A 17,139-nucleotide genomic window follows, 5' to 3' on the forward strand; every position below is an offset into this window, starting at 1 on the left:
TATTATATGCAGCATTGCTACTTGTGGTCTGTAGTTGTATGGTACATTTGGTACCCTATGATTGCACCGTAGGTGCATTGTAAATGTACATGTACTGTTGAACACAACAACATTGTACCTATGATCCGGAATACATAAATATATCTGATAACTATGTTGTACACAAATGTACCTCGGAATGTTCGATGAACAACACTCAACCTCGCATACCACTGTCTCTCAAGTCTTTACACTAGGCTTTTATTTAGAATCTTATATCCTTCTTCGTATAAAAAATTATTTATAGAAAGATTATCAAATTTGTTTACTATTTTAATCATGTATTCATACTTTAATTAAAATAATAAATTCATAATTGTATAAATATTCTGAAAATAACATTAATGTATATTTAATACTAATTTCTTTTACCCAATCGAAAACTAACTGTAACTCTATCAAATTACCCTTCTTACTCCCTTAAATAATTTATTTCTCACAACAATTTATCAAACCTTCCAACATTTCACATTTAGCCACCAATAAAATTTTATTTCAATTATAATTTCAGTATTTCAAAAATAACCAAATAAGTTCCTCAATATTTAGTTTGTATCCATATAAATTATTTTCTCATTATTTTCAATCTAATGCATTAATTTTTATATAATTATCCTTTTACACCAACTTTTCTAAAACATACGAACTGTATCTCTATCTTATACAACTTTCCATATTGATCTAAATTCAATCTTTCATCTCTTAATTATAATTTTCAACATACAAATTTTCCTATCTTTACATATTAATTCTTCAATTTCTCAAGTAATGTAAAAAGCTCATTTACAACTTAACCATAATTAGAAATTTTACTGCATTCTTTAAAAGTATTTTTTAAAATAATTTTTTACAATACTATTTAAATCACTTTTCAAAATAAAACCAAACTGACCTAAATTGAAAATAGATAATATAACCGTTTCGACGATCGGTCAACCTTTTACCAAAAGAAGGTTTGCATCACAAGCCGTGACGTTACAGTTTAGCTTGTACACCACATCCACATACCTCAGGCATCTGTAAATTTGTAGTGATCATCACTGGTCCTGTAAACGAGTCCCTCTAATAAAAGTAAGTCCAAGCTTTTCCTGTCGAACCCAAAAACAGACCATGCATACAGTATACGGTTAAAGTCAAAGTAGCGCTTGCATTAGGAAAGAGACAGACCTGATTTTATCGTATGACACATTTAGCTCTCGAGCCATGTCTTCGGAGCTTATCCCGGTCTCGGATCCACTGAAAACATGACTGCAACTTAACAATGCTTGTCCAACACACAAACCATAAGTTCACCAAGTATCACCATGATTGGTAAGAATGCTTGCACTTTCATCTTTGGCACATTTTCTTAACATCCATCATCCAACTTGTCGGAAACAATTCTAGAAGATCACTTATTGTTCAAAACTTGATTTTATGGACCAAAATTAACTAACTATTTCTTAATCAATTTGCTCATTTTGTTCTAAAGACAGCTTTCCATTTTTAATGAACATACATGTTATAGGAGCCTTTTCAAATCTGCATACTCGTTAGAAGTTCAGTTTTTTTAATGCAATTCATAATTCAGGGACAGCTAGAAAAGGGGGGAAATTCAACCAAATCAATCAGGCTCACATAACACACTTGATTTTACAGGATATCATAGGAAACTCACAGGCATGCTGGCCGGCGCAAGAGTTGTAAGACCCTTGAACTCACAACACTGATTTGTTCATTGTTATGATACTGGCCAGAATACCACAAAAATAAAAACGAAAAAGGTTAAGATCATGATCAAGTAAACCAAAGAAGTTAGCAAGGTATTCTACTATTCAGTTCCTTCACCTGGCTTGTGAGGTTAGTTTGGTAGCCATAGCCCTTTATCGGGTTGCCAAGAATTGAATTTGCCACTTGAGGCTGAGCGGTAGTACTAGTACTTCCAATAGAATTTGTTATCCCAGCCAGAGTGGTCATGCCACCCTGCATACGAAGTTGAGATAAAACAAATAGTTCCTAACAATAAAAACATAAAATTTACACTCAAATAAGCTGGAATGTCATTTTGTAAACTAAAGCGTCAATTCTTACCCTCAATTTGGTGTTGAACAAATGAACATATATACACTCAATGAAGTGGTTTGTAATCTCATTAAAATCAGTAACTGGCCTGAAAGCAACAGAAAAATTTGACATGAACATAACAATGGCAAAAACAGAATAAAATAACAACTTAGATCGGAAACTCCATTCCTATGAAATATGGGACTATAAACTAAATTCCAATATTCCTTTAAAAAAAAAAGAATATCTGTTGTTCCATGGTTACCGTGATCTATTTGGTTTAACTAGAACTAGAGAAAACCACTGGAAGCATTGCCCTATCTTATCCATGGGTTTAATACCAAAATAAATCTAGCACATAATGATTTTTCCAAAAGTTGCCCTAACATGATTCTGAAAAACCACGTACTATCATGAAACCCATTAATGAAGTCCACCCTAAACAGAAAAGTTCAAACCTTGGCATAGTAACTTTTTGAACTTCAAAATGTCTTAACTATTTTTAAACCACACCCAATTGTGAGAAATAGAAGTCACAAAAGCATAGTCAGGGAATACCAGACTTAGAACAAGAACTGCATTTAGACCATGACATTATGTGGTTTGATCAACTGTTAATGCTACTTAATTTTATTTTGTTCAAATTGAAACAATGTCAAAGTGCTTCATAGAATCCCCAAAACATCTTGGCATAATTGACTCTCAAGTTAAGACCACCTTATTTGTGGAACAATGTGAGATTGTCCAAAAGAGGCTGAGAATTTTGCAGTTGTGATTGTCTACAAGACTGGATTTGAGATCTTGAGTAAAATCGAATACCTCCCTTGTCGACAAAAAATCTCCATTACCTCAGTACTCTACCCATCCAACCCACTTATCCCTTCCCTTAAAAGTTAGTTGATCAACTTTGAAACCAAGGTGCATATCTTCATTCATCAAATTACCATCCTAAGGGAAATTATAGTTCTAATGTTATGTCTTAGTTGTCAAAGTCCCACATTGGTTGTGTATAAGGAGGAGGGGAAATTCTTTTGTTATAAATAGAGCCATCCTCCTCCTTAGTTAAGCATCCCACAAATATAAGCCTTCTTCTATATTAAAGGTTGTTTGTATTCTTTCTTTCTCTTTGTAATATTTACTCTATTAGTGAAATATTATTTTAGTAGTGTTCGAGGGGTAGACATAATTTTGGCCTAACCTCGTTAAATTTTGGTGTTCTCTTTATGTCTATTTAATAGCTATTGTCGGGTATAGTTGTTGTTAATTATTGTCCTGTTAAAATTATTTGTCTTGGTAGTTCTGTCTAAGGAAAGTGGGTTTTAAGAGGGACCATTGTGACCCCTCCTCTTTCTTGGGAATCTACCTTGGTGTGATTTTTAGTACAATCGTTTTCACACTAGTCACCTAGATAATAATTTCCAAGGTGAATTTTAGTATGCTTTGTGGTTGCGGCTTAGGCTGATCTTCCACATCAAAAAAAATTTCTTTGAGATAATTGACATTCCGCATTGACAGCTATCAAATAGAATTTGTAGCAGAAATGACAGACGCAACAAAAACATCCACATCGTCATCAACAACTGTAACAAATGTTAGATTTGCAGTGGAGAATTTTGATGGCACCGATCATTTCGGCATGTGGCAAAGTGAGGTTCTAGATGCCCTATTTCAACAGGGTCTAGACATTGCTATTGAAGGAGAGAAATCAGATGATGTTGAGGAGAAAAAATGGAAGATGATCAATAGATTGGCATGTGGTACTATTCGATCGTGTCTTTCTAGAGAGCAAAAGTATGCATTTTCTAAGGAAACTTCTGCAAGTAAATTGTGAAAGGCACTGGAGGAATTTTTTTTGAAGAAAAACGGTCAGAACAAGCTCTACATGAAAAAGATATTGTTCCGCTTCAACTATGTACCAGGTACCACTATGAATGATCACATTACTAGCTTTAATCAGCTGGTGACTGATCTGATGAATATGGACATGACTTTTGAAGACGAAGATCTGGCTCTGATGTTAATGGGATCACTTCCTGATGAGTTTGGGTATCTTTAAACTACTCTACTACATGGGAAAGTTGATGTGTCTCTCAGTTAAGTAACTGCTGCCTTGTATAGTTATGAATTAAGAAAGAAAGACAAACAAGAAAACACAAGTGTCAAAGAAGAAGCTATTGTTGTTAGAGGCTGTTCGAAGAGTCAGAATAAAGGAAGGAGAGGGGAGATCAAAGTCAAAGCCCAAATTGAGCAAAGATGAATGTGCCTTTTGTCGAGAAAAAGGGCACTGGAAGAAAGAATGTCTCAGGCTAAAGAACAAAGACAAACCTGAAAGGAGAAAGGCTGTCTCAGAATTAAATGTGGTCGGGTATGATGATGCAGATTCAGATTTTGCATTCGTTGCTACGCCATCAACCAGCTGTTCCAGTTCATGACTGTTAGATTCAGCTTGTAGCCACCATATGACCCCCAATAGAGAATGGTTCTTTGATTTTAAAGAACTAAAAGGTGGAATTGTCTACACACCAAATAATTCCCCTCTTGACACACTTGGGATTGGTTCAATTCGCTAGAGGAATCAGGATGGATCAATCAGAACCTTAACAAGTGTCCATTATGTACCAGATTTAATGAGAAATCTCATCTCTATATGAACCTTAGGTGGCGTTTGGTTGGATGGAATCCCTTGGAATTGGTGGGAATTGGAATCCAATTCCACCACTTTCCTATGTTTGGTTCAAGTTTTTTAAGGGAATTGAAATCCCTGATGGAATTTAATTCCATCAAATGAGGGAAAGTGAATTCCATCCAAAAATGGATGGAATTCAATTCCCTTGTTGGAGGGAATTGAAATTTAACCATACTACCCTCATCAATCTTTTGGTAACTTATTCATATATTGAATAAAAATATTTTATTATTATTTCGGGTCGGGTCGGGTTTCTAATTCATTTATTCGGGTCGGGTGAAACTTTATTTTGGTCGGGTAGGATCGGGTTTTTTTAATTGTGATATTCGAGTCGGGTCAGGTTCGGGTTTAGGGTGAAAAAAACCGGACGAACCCGAAAATATATATAATTCAGGTCGGGTCGAATTAAGTCACTGTTTTTATTAAATAAAAATACTTTTTTATAATTTCGGGTTGGGTTGAATTTCTAATTCATATATTCGGTTCGGTCGGGTCGGATGAAACTTTATTTTGTTCGGGTTGGGTCGGGTTTTTTAAGTGATATTCGGGTCGAGTCGGGTCAGGTTTTTTTAAGTGTGATATTCGGGTCGGATCGGGTTCAGGGTGAAAAAAACCAGACCGACCCGAAAATATATATAATTCGGGTCGAGTCGGATTAAGTCACTGTTTTTATTAAATAAAAATAATTTTTTAAGTGTGATATTCGGGTCGGGTCGGTTCGGATGAAACTTTATTTTGTTCGGGTATGGTCGGGTTTTTTAAGTGTGATATTCGGGTCGAGTCGGGTCGGGTTTTTTTAAGTGTGATATTCGGGTCAGGTCGGGTCGGGTTCAAGTTTAGGGTGAAAAAAACCGTACCGACCCGAAAAAAAATATAATTTTACCTTATATATTTATGAATAATTACAATAATACCCCTCTATATATAATTTTTTTCAATTAAGTCAATGTTTTTATTGAATAAAAATAATTTTTTTATTATTTTGAGTCGTGTCGAGTCGAATTTCTAATTCATATATTGAATAAAAATAGTTTTTGGTATTTGTTTTGTAACTAATTAACATACTCCGATTGGAATGTATCGAAATATTGCTCTATCTTTTGGTAATTTATTAACATATTTTGATTGCGATGATTTTAACTTATAATGTTTATTAGCATGATTTTTATAATTTATTGAAATAAATAATCAATCAATAAAATGAAAATTTAATATTTTTTAATTTTTTATAATATATTACTACATGTAAGTTGTAAAATAAACTAAAATAAAGCAAAAAAACAAGAAGGTCAATTCTGTCATTTTACATTACTGAAATCAAATTCATCTGACATGTCTGCGAACCAAACAGAATATGGAATTAGATTCCAATTCCATTTCCTGCCAACCAAACAGAATATGGAATTGGATTCCAATTCCTACAGATTCTAATTCCTTCACAGATTCCAATTCCCTCATAAACATTCCAACGAACGAAACGCCACCTTAGAGTCAAAAGGTTTAGAAGTGAGGGCAAAAGATTGGATTATGAGGATTATTTCTGGTGCACTGGTGATAATGAAGGGAATCCGGAAAAGAAACAATGTGTATTACTTTCTGGGTAGTACAATTGTTGGGACAGCAGCAATGGCAGCTTCTACTGATGAACAGGAGTCAGAAGCAACCAGGTTATAGCATATGCGTTTGGGGCACGTTGGTGAAAAATCATTGAAATTGCTAATAGATCAAGGATTATTCAAGGGTGCTCAGGCTTGCAAATTAGCTTTTTGTGAGCATTGCATCAAAGGGAAGAAGACGAGGGTGAAAATTGGAACATCAATCCATGATACTAAAGGTATTTTGGATTATGTTTATTCAGATGTATGGGGCTTTCCAAGACAACTTCATTGGGAAGAACACACTATTATGTCACATTTGTTGATGATTTTTCCCGGAGAGTTTGGGTGTATACAATGAAGACAAAGGATGAGGTGCTAGGATTTTTCCTTAAATGGAAAAAGATGGTGGAGACTCAAACAGGCAGAAAAATCAAACGTCTCCGTACAAACAATGGTGGAGAGTATAAAAATTATCCATTTCTAAAAGTCTGTGAAGAAGAAGGTATTGTCAGACACTTCACTGTCAGATCTACACCATAACAAAATGGGGTGGCAGAGCAAACGAACCGGACATTAGTGGAGAAGGTTCAGTGTATGTTGTCTAATGCTGAGTTAGGCAAAGAATTTTGGGCTGAGGCTTTGGTCTACACTTGTCACCTTGTCAACCGCTTACTATCGACTGCTATTGGTGGTAAAACACCATTAGAGAAATGGTTTGGAGTACCTGCTATAGATTATGATTCTTTATATGTGTTTGGTTCCACTGCATACTACCATGTTAAGGAGTCAAAGCTGGATCCAAGAGCAAAGAATGCGATCTTTATGAGGATTACCTATTGTGTGAAAGGCTATCGTCTTTGGTGTTCAAAAATAAAGAAAATAATCTTCAACAGGGATGTTACCTTTGATTAATCTACCATGTTGAGAAAGGTTACTTCAGAAAAATTGGAGCAGACAGATGGAACTCCCAAATAGGTGGAGTTTGAAGGAAGCAAAATTGACCCAGTCAGTAAAGAAACTGATGATGACTCTCCTATGGTAGAAGAAGAGTCAGATGAAGAAGAGGTTCAGACCCAAGAACCTCCACATCAACATGAATCAATTGCACTTAAAAAGGGAAAGAGGACTATTAGACAACCTGCTCGTTATGCTAATATGGTCTCTTTTGCATCACCAATTGCAATTGATGACGTTCCTGCCACTTTTAATGAAGCAGTCCAAAGTTCAGAACATAAAAAGTGGAGGATCGCTATGAATGAAGAAATGCAATCCCTTCAAAAGAATCAAACGTGGAAACTAACTAGTCTTCCGAAGGGAAAGAAGGCAATTGGGTGCAAGTGGGTACATGCAAAGAAAGATGAATTTCCTGACAAGAATAACATCCGCTACAAAGCAAGATTGGTGGCTAAAGGCTACGCTCAAACGGAGGGAGTTGATTATAATGAAATATTTTTTCCAGTTGTAAAACATTCCTCCATCAGAATTTTGTTGGCTTTGGTAGAACAGTTGGATTTGGAACTAGTTCAGATGGATGTAAAAACTGCATTTTTACATGGAGACTTAGATGAGGAAATCTACATGACTCAGCCAGATTGATTCAAAATTGCTGAAAAAGAAGAGATGGTGCGCAAATTAGAAAAATCGCTATACGGATTGAAACAATCTCCAAGGCAGTGGTACAAGCGATTGGACAAGTTTATGATAGGGCAGAAGTACACAAGAAGCAAATATGATCATTGTGTGTATTTACGCAAGCTACAAGACGGATCCTATATATGTCTTCTTCTTTATGTTGATGATATGCTGAAAGCTTCCAGGAGTCAGACAGAAATTGCAAAACTAAAGACTCAATTGAACAGGGAGTTTGAGATGAAGGATCTTGGTGAAGCAAAGAAGATTCTAGGCATGGAGATATCAAGGGATAAAAAATTGGGGAGGCTTTGTTTGTCTCAGAAAGAATATCTGAGGAAGGTACTAAAACATATTGACATGAATGAGAAGTCAAAACCAGTTAGTACAGCTCTTGCTCCTCATTTCAAGCTCAGTGCATCCATGTCACCTAAGGATGATGCAAAACGGGAATACATGTCAAAGGTTCCGTATGTAAGTGTTGTTGGTAGCTTGATGTATGCAATGGTGTGTACGAGACCTGATATTTCACAGGCAGTTAGGGTTGTGAGCATGTATATGCATGATCCTGGAAAGGAGCATTGGCAAGCTGTGAAATGGATTATGCGGTATATTCTGAATACCGTAGAAGTTGGTTTGGTCTTTCAGTAGGACAAACAAGATGGTCAGTGTGTAGTTGGGTATTTTGATTCAGACTATGCAGGTGATTTGGACAAGCGTCGATCAACTACTGGTTATGTGTTTATATTTGCAAAGGCACCAGTCAGTTAAAAGTCCACCTTACAGTCAACAGTGGCTTTGTCTACTACAGAGACAGAGTATATGGCAGTTACAGAGGCTGTGAATGAGGCAATTTAGCTTCAAGGGTTGCTTGGTGAATTAGGAATGGAACAGAAGCACATCAAAGTGCATTGTTACAGTCAGGGTGTTATTCATTTAGCAAAGAACTGGGTTTACCATGCAAGGACGAAGCACATCAATGTTTGATATCACTTTGTACGAGAGATTCTAGAAGAAGGTGGAGTCATAATCCAGAAGATTCGGACCACTGAGAATCCTGCTGATATGTTGACAAAAGTGATAATTGCGGTCAAGTTTAAACATTGTTTAGACTTGGTCAATATTGTTACAAATTAAAAGATGAATTTGCAGACACTACTGAAGATTGGATTTTTGAGAGATGTGTGTGGAATTTGCCAAGGTGAAGATTTGTTGGTTTTTTGGCAAAGTCTCACATTGGTTGTGTATAAGGAGGAGGGGAAATTCTTTTGTTATAAATAGAGTCATCCTCCTCCTTAGTTAAGCATCCCACAAATATAAGTCGTCTTCTATATTAAAGACTATTTGTATTCTTTCTTTCTCTTTGTAATATTTCCTCTATTAGTAAAATATTATTTTAGTAGTGTTCGAGGAGGTAGGCATAATTTTGGCCTAACCTCGTTAAATTTGGTGTTATCTTTATGTCTATTTAATAGCTATTGTCGGGTATAGTTGTTGTTAATTATTGTCCTATTAAAATTACTTGTCTTGGTAGTTCTGTCTAAGGAAAGTGAGTTTTAAGATGGACCATTGTGACCCCTCCTCTTTCTTGGGAATCTACCTTTGTGTGATTTTTAGTACAATCGTTTTCACACTAGTCACCTAGATAATAGTTTTCAAGATGAATTTGTTATTATTGGTGGAAATTAACCCGAATTCCACAACAGATCAAGAAACCAAGGTGCATATCTTCATTCATCAAATTACCATCCTAAGGGAAATTATAGTTCTAATGTTATGTCTTAGTCCAAATCACTAACTCGGTTAAATAATTATGTCATTTAAAATGTGAAATTATGGTTATCAAAATAGTTAATTGGTATTAATTTGTCATTTAAAAACCCAGCTCAATGTCAGGATTTGGATTTTTTTAATTCCATTAGGAAAATAAAAGTAAAATATATAAATTTCCAAGTTGAGTATAATACTACATGGATGAAAACAAAAACTTGACCTAGTTCTAGCACAAACGTCCAAGTAAGGAATGCAACGCTCTTTCCTGTTGAACAAATATACCAAAATGATATTAATTCTATTTATCTGAAAAAATGGTGATGTAATTGCTGCAAGAAAAGAATTAAGCAAGGCTGCCAAAGATGTTTTCTCTCCGACATTAAAAGAAAAAAGAAAAGGTGAAAAGAAGAAATATAATATAAGAATCCATGTGTGTGTAAAATTTTGATTCATACCGAATTGAAAAGATGTGTAAAGTCCTACTTTGAATGCATTTTAACTGGCCACAGACACGAACGTACATTCCAACCCTGGAATGGAATAAACCACTTGATTGCAATTTGCACATATTGATTTCATTAGTTTGCCCAAAAATCAACAACAAAAAATGCCAATGGTTCACGCATTGGCATTACGACAATCAACTTTGTTGCATTTGCTGGTGTTATTGAACAACGAGAGTAATTAGACCTATATCTCAAATTAGACTACATAAACTTAGAAGTAAAATGATAAATAACTTACGAGATCACATCTACTTCAGCTGAGTCTACACGTTCATGAATCCTACACAACATTAATAAGCATATCGTAGCATAGAATCAAGTAATTCAAAGAAAATATATCTCAAAACTAAAATTTAAACATAAGAACTGAAAGAAAGAGAGAAAAGATGAACCATTTGGTGCATTCAACCCATCCCGTGCCATCATCAATCCTAAAAGTACAATCTGAGACAGCATTGTCTATCTTCGATACCATCCCCACGAGCAAAATCTAAGAACAATAAACCAAATTTCAAAACCCATTTAGATAATTATTGACTATTTATGCAAAAGAAGTAAAGAATGAGATCAAAGCCTACATTGTTGACATCAACGCCATCAATGGAAATATCAGATTCTCCACCTCTTGAGAGGTCATTCAACTGCTTCACTGTGAGTGGAATCAAGCACCTTGTATCACTGTTCTGAGAATTTCAAAATAATACTAGTAAAACCTTTTTAGCTCAAGAAAACAGTGAAGCAAAGAACCAAATTTCACGTCAATGCTTCAAGCAAAAGAGGGGGGGGAATCTTACAATTAGTTTGATCACTAATTAACTACTAACTTTTTAATATTTTTTAAAAAAAAAACATTTTAACCCAAACTTAATCATCTATATTTTAACCATAATTCGAGTTGCATTATAATCATTTTCTATATATTAAAATTACTATGATCTCACTTTTCTATTATTTATCTTCTGCAACAAGTAAGCAATTGAAAGAACTATCAACATCAAACCAGAAATACTTGGCCTTTACGCAATAAATAACCAGCAGAAAGCTGAATAAACAGCACGCAAAACCAAAATTGCTTGAACACAGACAAGAACAATTATAAGAACAACTAGTAATTAAAAAAATAAAAGAAAAACAACAATAGCTGGAAAAAGAGAGAGAAAGACAAAAAATGCCAAAAGTATATGCTAAAAATAGGTTATACTTTGGAGGAGGAGGAGGTGGAGGGACGAGCGGGAACGGACTGAGTTGCTTGAGAAGGCATGAATCCGCCGCCAGAAAAGGCCGCATTTCCATCAAATCCGTTCGCCTGCATTGTGGCTTCTTCAGCACGCTTTGGAGTTCCGGGGTCTATTAATTTCCCTTTTTCACTTATATATTTGAAATTCTTTAATTTCCGTTTTATATTTGAAAGTTTAATTTATGAGTTTAGTCCTTATACTGTCATTAAATTAGGAATTTAAGCCATATCCTTTAATTTGAATTCTGTGCCCCTCCCTTCGCTATTAGTGTGGAGTTAATCCAAACTTTAAATCATCTAACAATGTTAAGCTGACATTTATTCAAATTACCTATTCATAAAGATTATTCAATTTCTTCGATACAAGGTTAGATCATTAAAAAAATGTTAATATTTTTAGAGAGATAATCGTAACCAAAACACCTTTAGAATAGCAGAAAGTCTCGAACAAGATTAGAACAAAAAATAAGATTTGGTAATCTCTAATGTTTCTAAGTACTTTCTTTTAGTTTTGTTATGCAAACTCACATGAATTAAGAAATCATCTATCTATCTTTTTTTTTTTTTTTGATAATGTAATTTTCACACGTGTAGACTTGAAAGAGGTGTACATCACAGCCCTCGGAGTACGATAGTCTGGATGCCACTGTGACTGATCCACGCGCCCAACCACAAAATCCTTCACTGCAGCTTCTAAAAATCATTCAAGCACAGCATCGGCAGTTTATGTATCATAAGTAACATATCAGTAAGGCTTTTCTTAGTAAAGTAAAAAGAAAATTTTAAGGATGAAAAGTCGAAAGGGGTGGAACACATGAAAAATTATTATTTTTCTTCACATGGTGTGCTTGGTAAACAAAATTAAGCTTTGAAAAGTGCATATTTTGAACTAAACCACATCTGTCTCGCATTCCATATTGGAATGATTTGTTTTTACACACGAGGATGAAAAATTATCATCCCTCTCATTTTCTTTATCCTTGCTTTTCTTTCCTACCGAGCACACTCAATTTATTCTCTCTATTTTTCCACTCCATCCTTGCATACTTCTATTTTTCCACCCAACCAAGCAAAATCTAAGAGAAGTGCATGTGTATGCATGTATGAAAGTATGTTTGTGTGAGGGAGAAATTCTAACCATTTCGAAGTTCTCCGGACAAAAACACTGTCGTTCGTTGTCCACATAGTAGTATAAGGGTATCCAGTAAATCCACAACTGCTCCTTCACTGTAGATCACATCTGACCCTGGTACTAGAAAAGTGGTACGTACACGTAACTTATGAATGAATACAAGATTAAATTTGATTGAATATTTTATGTTCTCATGAAAAAATTCCAAATTTTGATCAAAGGAGTTCAGCACTGTGACTACAAACATTCAAATTTCAACACATTAGCTCTTGCCAGGTGGCAATGTCATTATCTACTAATCCGTTATGGTCCAAAGTTATGGATATCCTTGGTCTTTAACTATAGGCAATATCAATTGTCAGTAGAGTCATTATACTAATAGAGCAAAAGTTCCAACCCCTCAAACGTTTAGCCTATGGATCTTGGAGGAAATAGCAGCACATCTTTATAACTAAACCACTCTCTTCTATGATTTCAATTCCTTTCGTTATTAGAACAAACATTCAGCATTAACTTCATCAGATAGTTAATTGAGACTATGGAATTCTGAGAAGAAAAATCCTACTTAGATTTCCCAAGAAGGCTACAAAAGTTATGATGCTCCTCAAAAACACATATTAATCATGTGTGCATTCGCACGTAAAACCTTTGAAATATAATTGAAATATTCATCCATACTAAATAACTATCAAATCGTGATTCACACCAATATTGTCAAAAAAAGCTCTGGCCAAAGTGAAGTTAGGAACAATATGTATATATGTATATTTTTGCGTGTGTGTATATATGAAAGAAGCTTAAAATATATAGTTATGATAATAAACTCTAAAGTGTGGTATGGTTTATCTACAAAACAATAGTACATTTTTTTTGTTGGACAATATGATTTCCTTATGGTCCCATTTTTGTTGTTGAAAACTCAAATATTGAGAAGTGAAAGTTTGATACTATCCCTTTTCACTAGTAAAGGTACATTTAATTAAGAAAATTAAAAGTGATAGAATTAAAAGAAACTCAATCAAACAGGCTTTTCTTATGTCTATCACCATACAAGGAAAAAAAAAAAACTAGAAGCAACGGACTAGGTGTTCGCCAAATCAAATGTGCCTCACCTGAAATCTAAAGTGTTTTTGTTGTTCAACACTAAGACGCAACGTGTAGGCATGCCTAAGCACAGACCTTGACATCACTGATTCAGGTAAATGCCTAGTCAATTGAAAACAAAATAATAACTATTTAAAGTGGAAGTTAAACTAAGCTGATTGATAAAAACGAGGCACAAACCTAGGTGCACAGATGCAGCTCATATCAAACAAAGCACCTTTCACCCCTTCAGGCAAGGTGATTTTAATAAGACACGTGCCTTTTGTGCCTAACAAAGCACGTTTGTAACATTCCACTGCCACCAGAAAATCCAACCTTTATTATATAATCATGGAAAATCAGCATCTTTTTTTTAGCAAACTGAGCACTTGCAACTTAACAGTATCAAAGCTTGTAACCAGGAAAGAATAAGCGAATCTTAGTACCATAATCAGGTGGAGTTTCAATCAAATCATTGTCAGGATCATCTCCCCAGGTGAGTTCCTTCACAGCAGCAGAACCCCAAACTCCATGTCGCAGGTTGGTCTCAGCATTCTTTTTAAGTAACCTCAGTCTATCAGCCAGATCAGTGAGGATAACTTGAGCACCTAAAAGAGCTCCTATACAACTGAAAATGCAAATAACATACTCCCAAGTGAGAAAAGAAAATGTCTTCATTAAAATCTTTATAAAAATAGAAACCAAAATCACGAATCCTATGTGTATGATATGCTAATTCAAGAAGACTAAAATCCTGCTGCTAAACAGCATGACAGCTACATAAGTCAGTTTTGAATCTATCCTTTTTGAAGAGCCATGGCGTTTTCAGAAGACATCACTAACAGACTAAAATATACGAAATAAAAAGAATTCAAGTGAATAAAAGTACCCTACTCATCCACAGCCAGAACCCAATTCAACGACCTTCTTGCTTTGAAGAACAAGCATCCCCAAGTCCACAGCATGCTCGATAAACTTCCCTAACACAACTCCACTGTCCCACATGACTGCCCCAGTTACTCCAGGTTTTCCCTGCAGAATTTGTAAACTTTTAAACCATATTTGCTCGTAATTATTCTTATAATTATGTATGAACTTGGTTTATAGAGTGTAATTGTTATAATTTTTTAAGTCGTATTTGGTAATGTATATTATAATTATAAATTTATATAAGTTTAAATTTAAAATAATATTAATTATAAAATTAAATAATGTATAAGGAATAGTACTTATCTTTTTATGAATTGAAAAGTATAATTGACTATTTTGATTACACCTTATTCAGGAACAAGAGTAGATTATGATGATTATCCAAACACGTCGCAAAATCTAGTTATAAAATAACTTTTTAAATGTGTATTTACTCAATATTATTATTAAATTTCTATCGTGGATTCAATTAGAAAATTGTTAAAAAAAAGCCTTTCTTTTAAGTAATATTTAATATTATTATAATGAAAAAATCATATCCATGTTGTAATCACATGAGTGTAAAAAAAATCTAATAATATTTTAATATTTCTTATTGCATTACTTCATTGAACGATATCCTCTTTTTTGAAAATCGGATCAGCCGGTTCAACAGATTCAATCGGGAACCGTTGCTTAGTCCGATTCAATTTAAACCGGTTGAACCGTTATTAGTGAACCGGCCAGAACCGCTGAACCGTTATTAGTGAACCGGCCAGAACCGCTGAACCGTTCAAACCGGACCGGCTGAAAACCGGAAAAACCGGGATTTTTGTTTTTTTAAAAAAAAAATTAAATCAAACAACATCGTTTGTTAAACGAGCCAAGTTGAACTCGAGTATTGCTGAGCTCGACTCGAACTTGAAAACTTTAAAAGTAAGCTCAACTCAACTCAAACTCACAAACTAAAAATTATCAAGTTCAACTCAAACTCGAAATATAATATTGAAACTTGAACTTAAAAATGCTTAAACTCAAAAAAAATTAAAAGCTAGATTGAAGCCTAAAATTCGAGCTTGATTGAAGTGAAATAATAATTCACTCAATGCTCACCAAAAGGCTCCATGATTTTGAATGTCAAATTACATCTATTATTTATAGAAGTTAGTTGTGATGCGCTTTTATGTTTCTTAGCAATGTGAGATTGTTTTGTTCTCATATTTTCTCTTTAGACTTTTGGGATGCTTTTCTATGTTTCTTAGCCATGTGAGATTGTTTTTTAAAAAAAATTAAACCAAACAATATCATTTTGTTATGATTTTTTTTACCCCAATTTTTTTTAATTATAGTTATATAATTATATTTATTATTTAATATGTTTTACCTTAATTATTATGTTGTAGTTAATTTGAATCATTTTGTTTCACTTGATTTTATGGTTTTTAACTTATATATGTTATGGCTTGCTTTGAATATGACTTGTGATATAAAAAATTATTTTTTATTAAATATTTTTGGTATTTTTATTTAATTTTTTAAATAATTATGACGTCGTCCGGTTCTTCCGACCGGTCGAACCGGTTCGACCGGTTGAATCAGTGAACTGGTAGCATGACCGGTTCGCTAACCGGTCCGGTTCTAAAAACCATGACGATATCTATGAGATATTATCCCTAATCTTTTAATTGTTAAAGAACAACATAGTACGTTACAATTGTTAGAGTGCTCTGCACCAATTTAACTATCAAAACCATTATAAATCTAATTAGTGTAGCTTTCTTACAGAGTAACAGTTATCTATGAGCCTGAAAGAACCTTTGTTAGAGTGCTCTGCACCGATGCAACCGAATCTATGGCCGACTAGGCGAACCAACTAAGACCCACCTTAACCCGGTTCTCGTCTGTCGGTAATCTGATCATGTATGCTAATTTCCTTGCTGAGATGATGGAAATTTGGTTAAACACTTGAAATAGGGGCAAATGTAGAGAACTCGATGCACAAAACAACTTACCACAATGTACCATATCATCGACGAAACTTGGTGAAATGGCTGCATCATTTCTACCTAGGGTCATCATCTCCCCAAGATTCTGGAATCTGCTCATCAAATATGATGGGTTATGACAACTTGTTCCACTTCAATACAACTTAACACAATGTACCATACCAAACACAACAGCAAAATCTTAATGAGGGACTGATCGTATGGATGCTTTATTGAAAAAACACAATTAGCAAACAGGATGAACAGAGGGAAAGAAGAAGAATATCAAGATACATGGCTTGGAGAAAAATTAAGGCTCCACTGGTACCATACCAAGCCATGCAATTTACTTTCATATTAATGATGCGGGAGCATAATTTTATAATATCTTTAGGGTTTAGATCTAGGGTTATGATTAAACATTGCTTGCAAGAAAACTAGCCTATACAAATAAGTTGTAGGCTTTACGGCCAAAACAATTATTCCTATTATTTTCTTTGAATTAAATGTGAAACTAGA

At 34.4% G+C, this 17,139-nt stretch overlaps 1 protein-coding gene and 1 pseudogene across 1 annotated transcript; both read right to left on the bottom strand.

Annotated features, from left to right (window-relative positions):
• Positions 1–1,048: 1,048 nt before the first annotated feature.
• LOC120179086 (replication protein A 32 kDa subunit B-like) lies at positions 1,049–11,592 on the bottom strand. The gene is made up of 10 exons (XM_039184796.1): positions 11,476–11,592; positions 10,853–10,957; positions 10,667–10,764; positions 10,513–10,554; positions 10,224–10,298; positions 2,110–2,188; positions 1,865–2,001; positions 1,697–1,777; positions 1,207–1,275; positions 1,049–1,127 (listed from the first exon to the last, which is right to left on the bottom strand). Exons 1-10 carry the CDS (start codon positions 11,584–11,586, stop codon positions 1,049–1,051), a joined length of 876 nt encoding a protein of 291 aa, XP_039040727.1. The 5' UTR covers positions 11,587–11,592.
• A 460-nt stretch (positions 11,593–12,052) lies between these two features.
• LOC120179091 lies at positions 12,053–15,265 on the bottom strand (annotated as a pseudogene).
• Positions 15,266–17,139: the final 1,874 nt, after the last annotated feature.

The sequence above is a fragment of the Hibiscus syriacus genome, unplaced genomic scaffold, assembly GCF_006381635.1.
Source record: "Hibiscus syriacus cultivar Baekdansim isolate YM2019G1 unplaced genomic scaffold, ASM638163v2 tig00112400_pilon, whole genome shotgun sequence".
NCBI classification, from domain to species: domain Eukaryota; kingdom Viridiplantae; phylum Streptophyta; class Magnoliopsida; order Malvales; family Malvaceae; genus Hibiscus; species Hibiscus syriacus.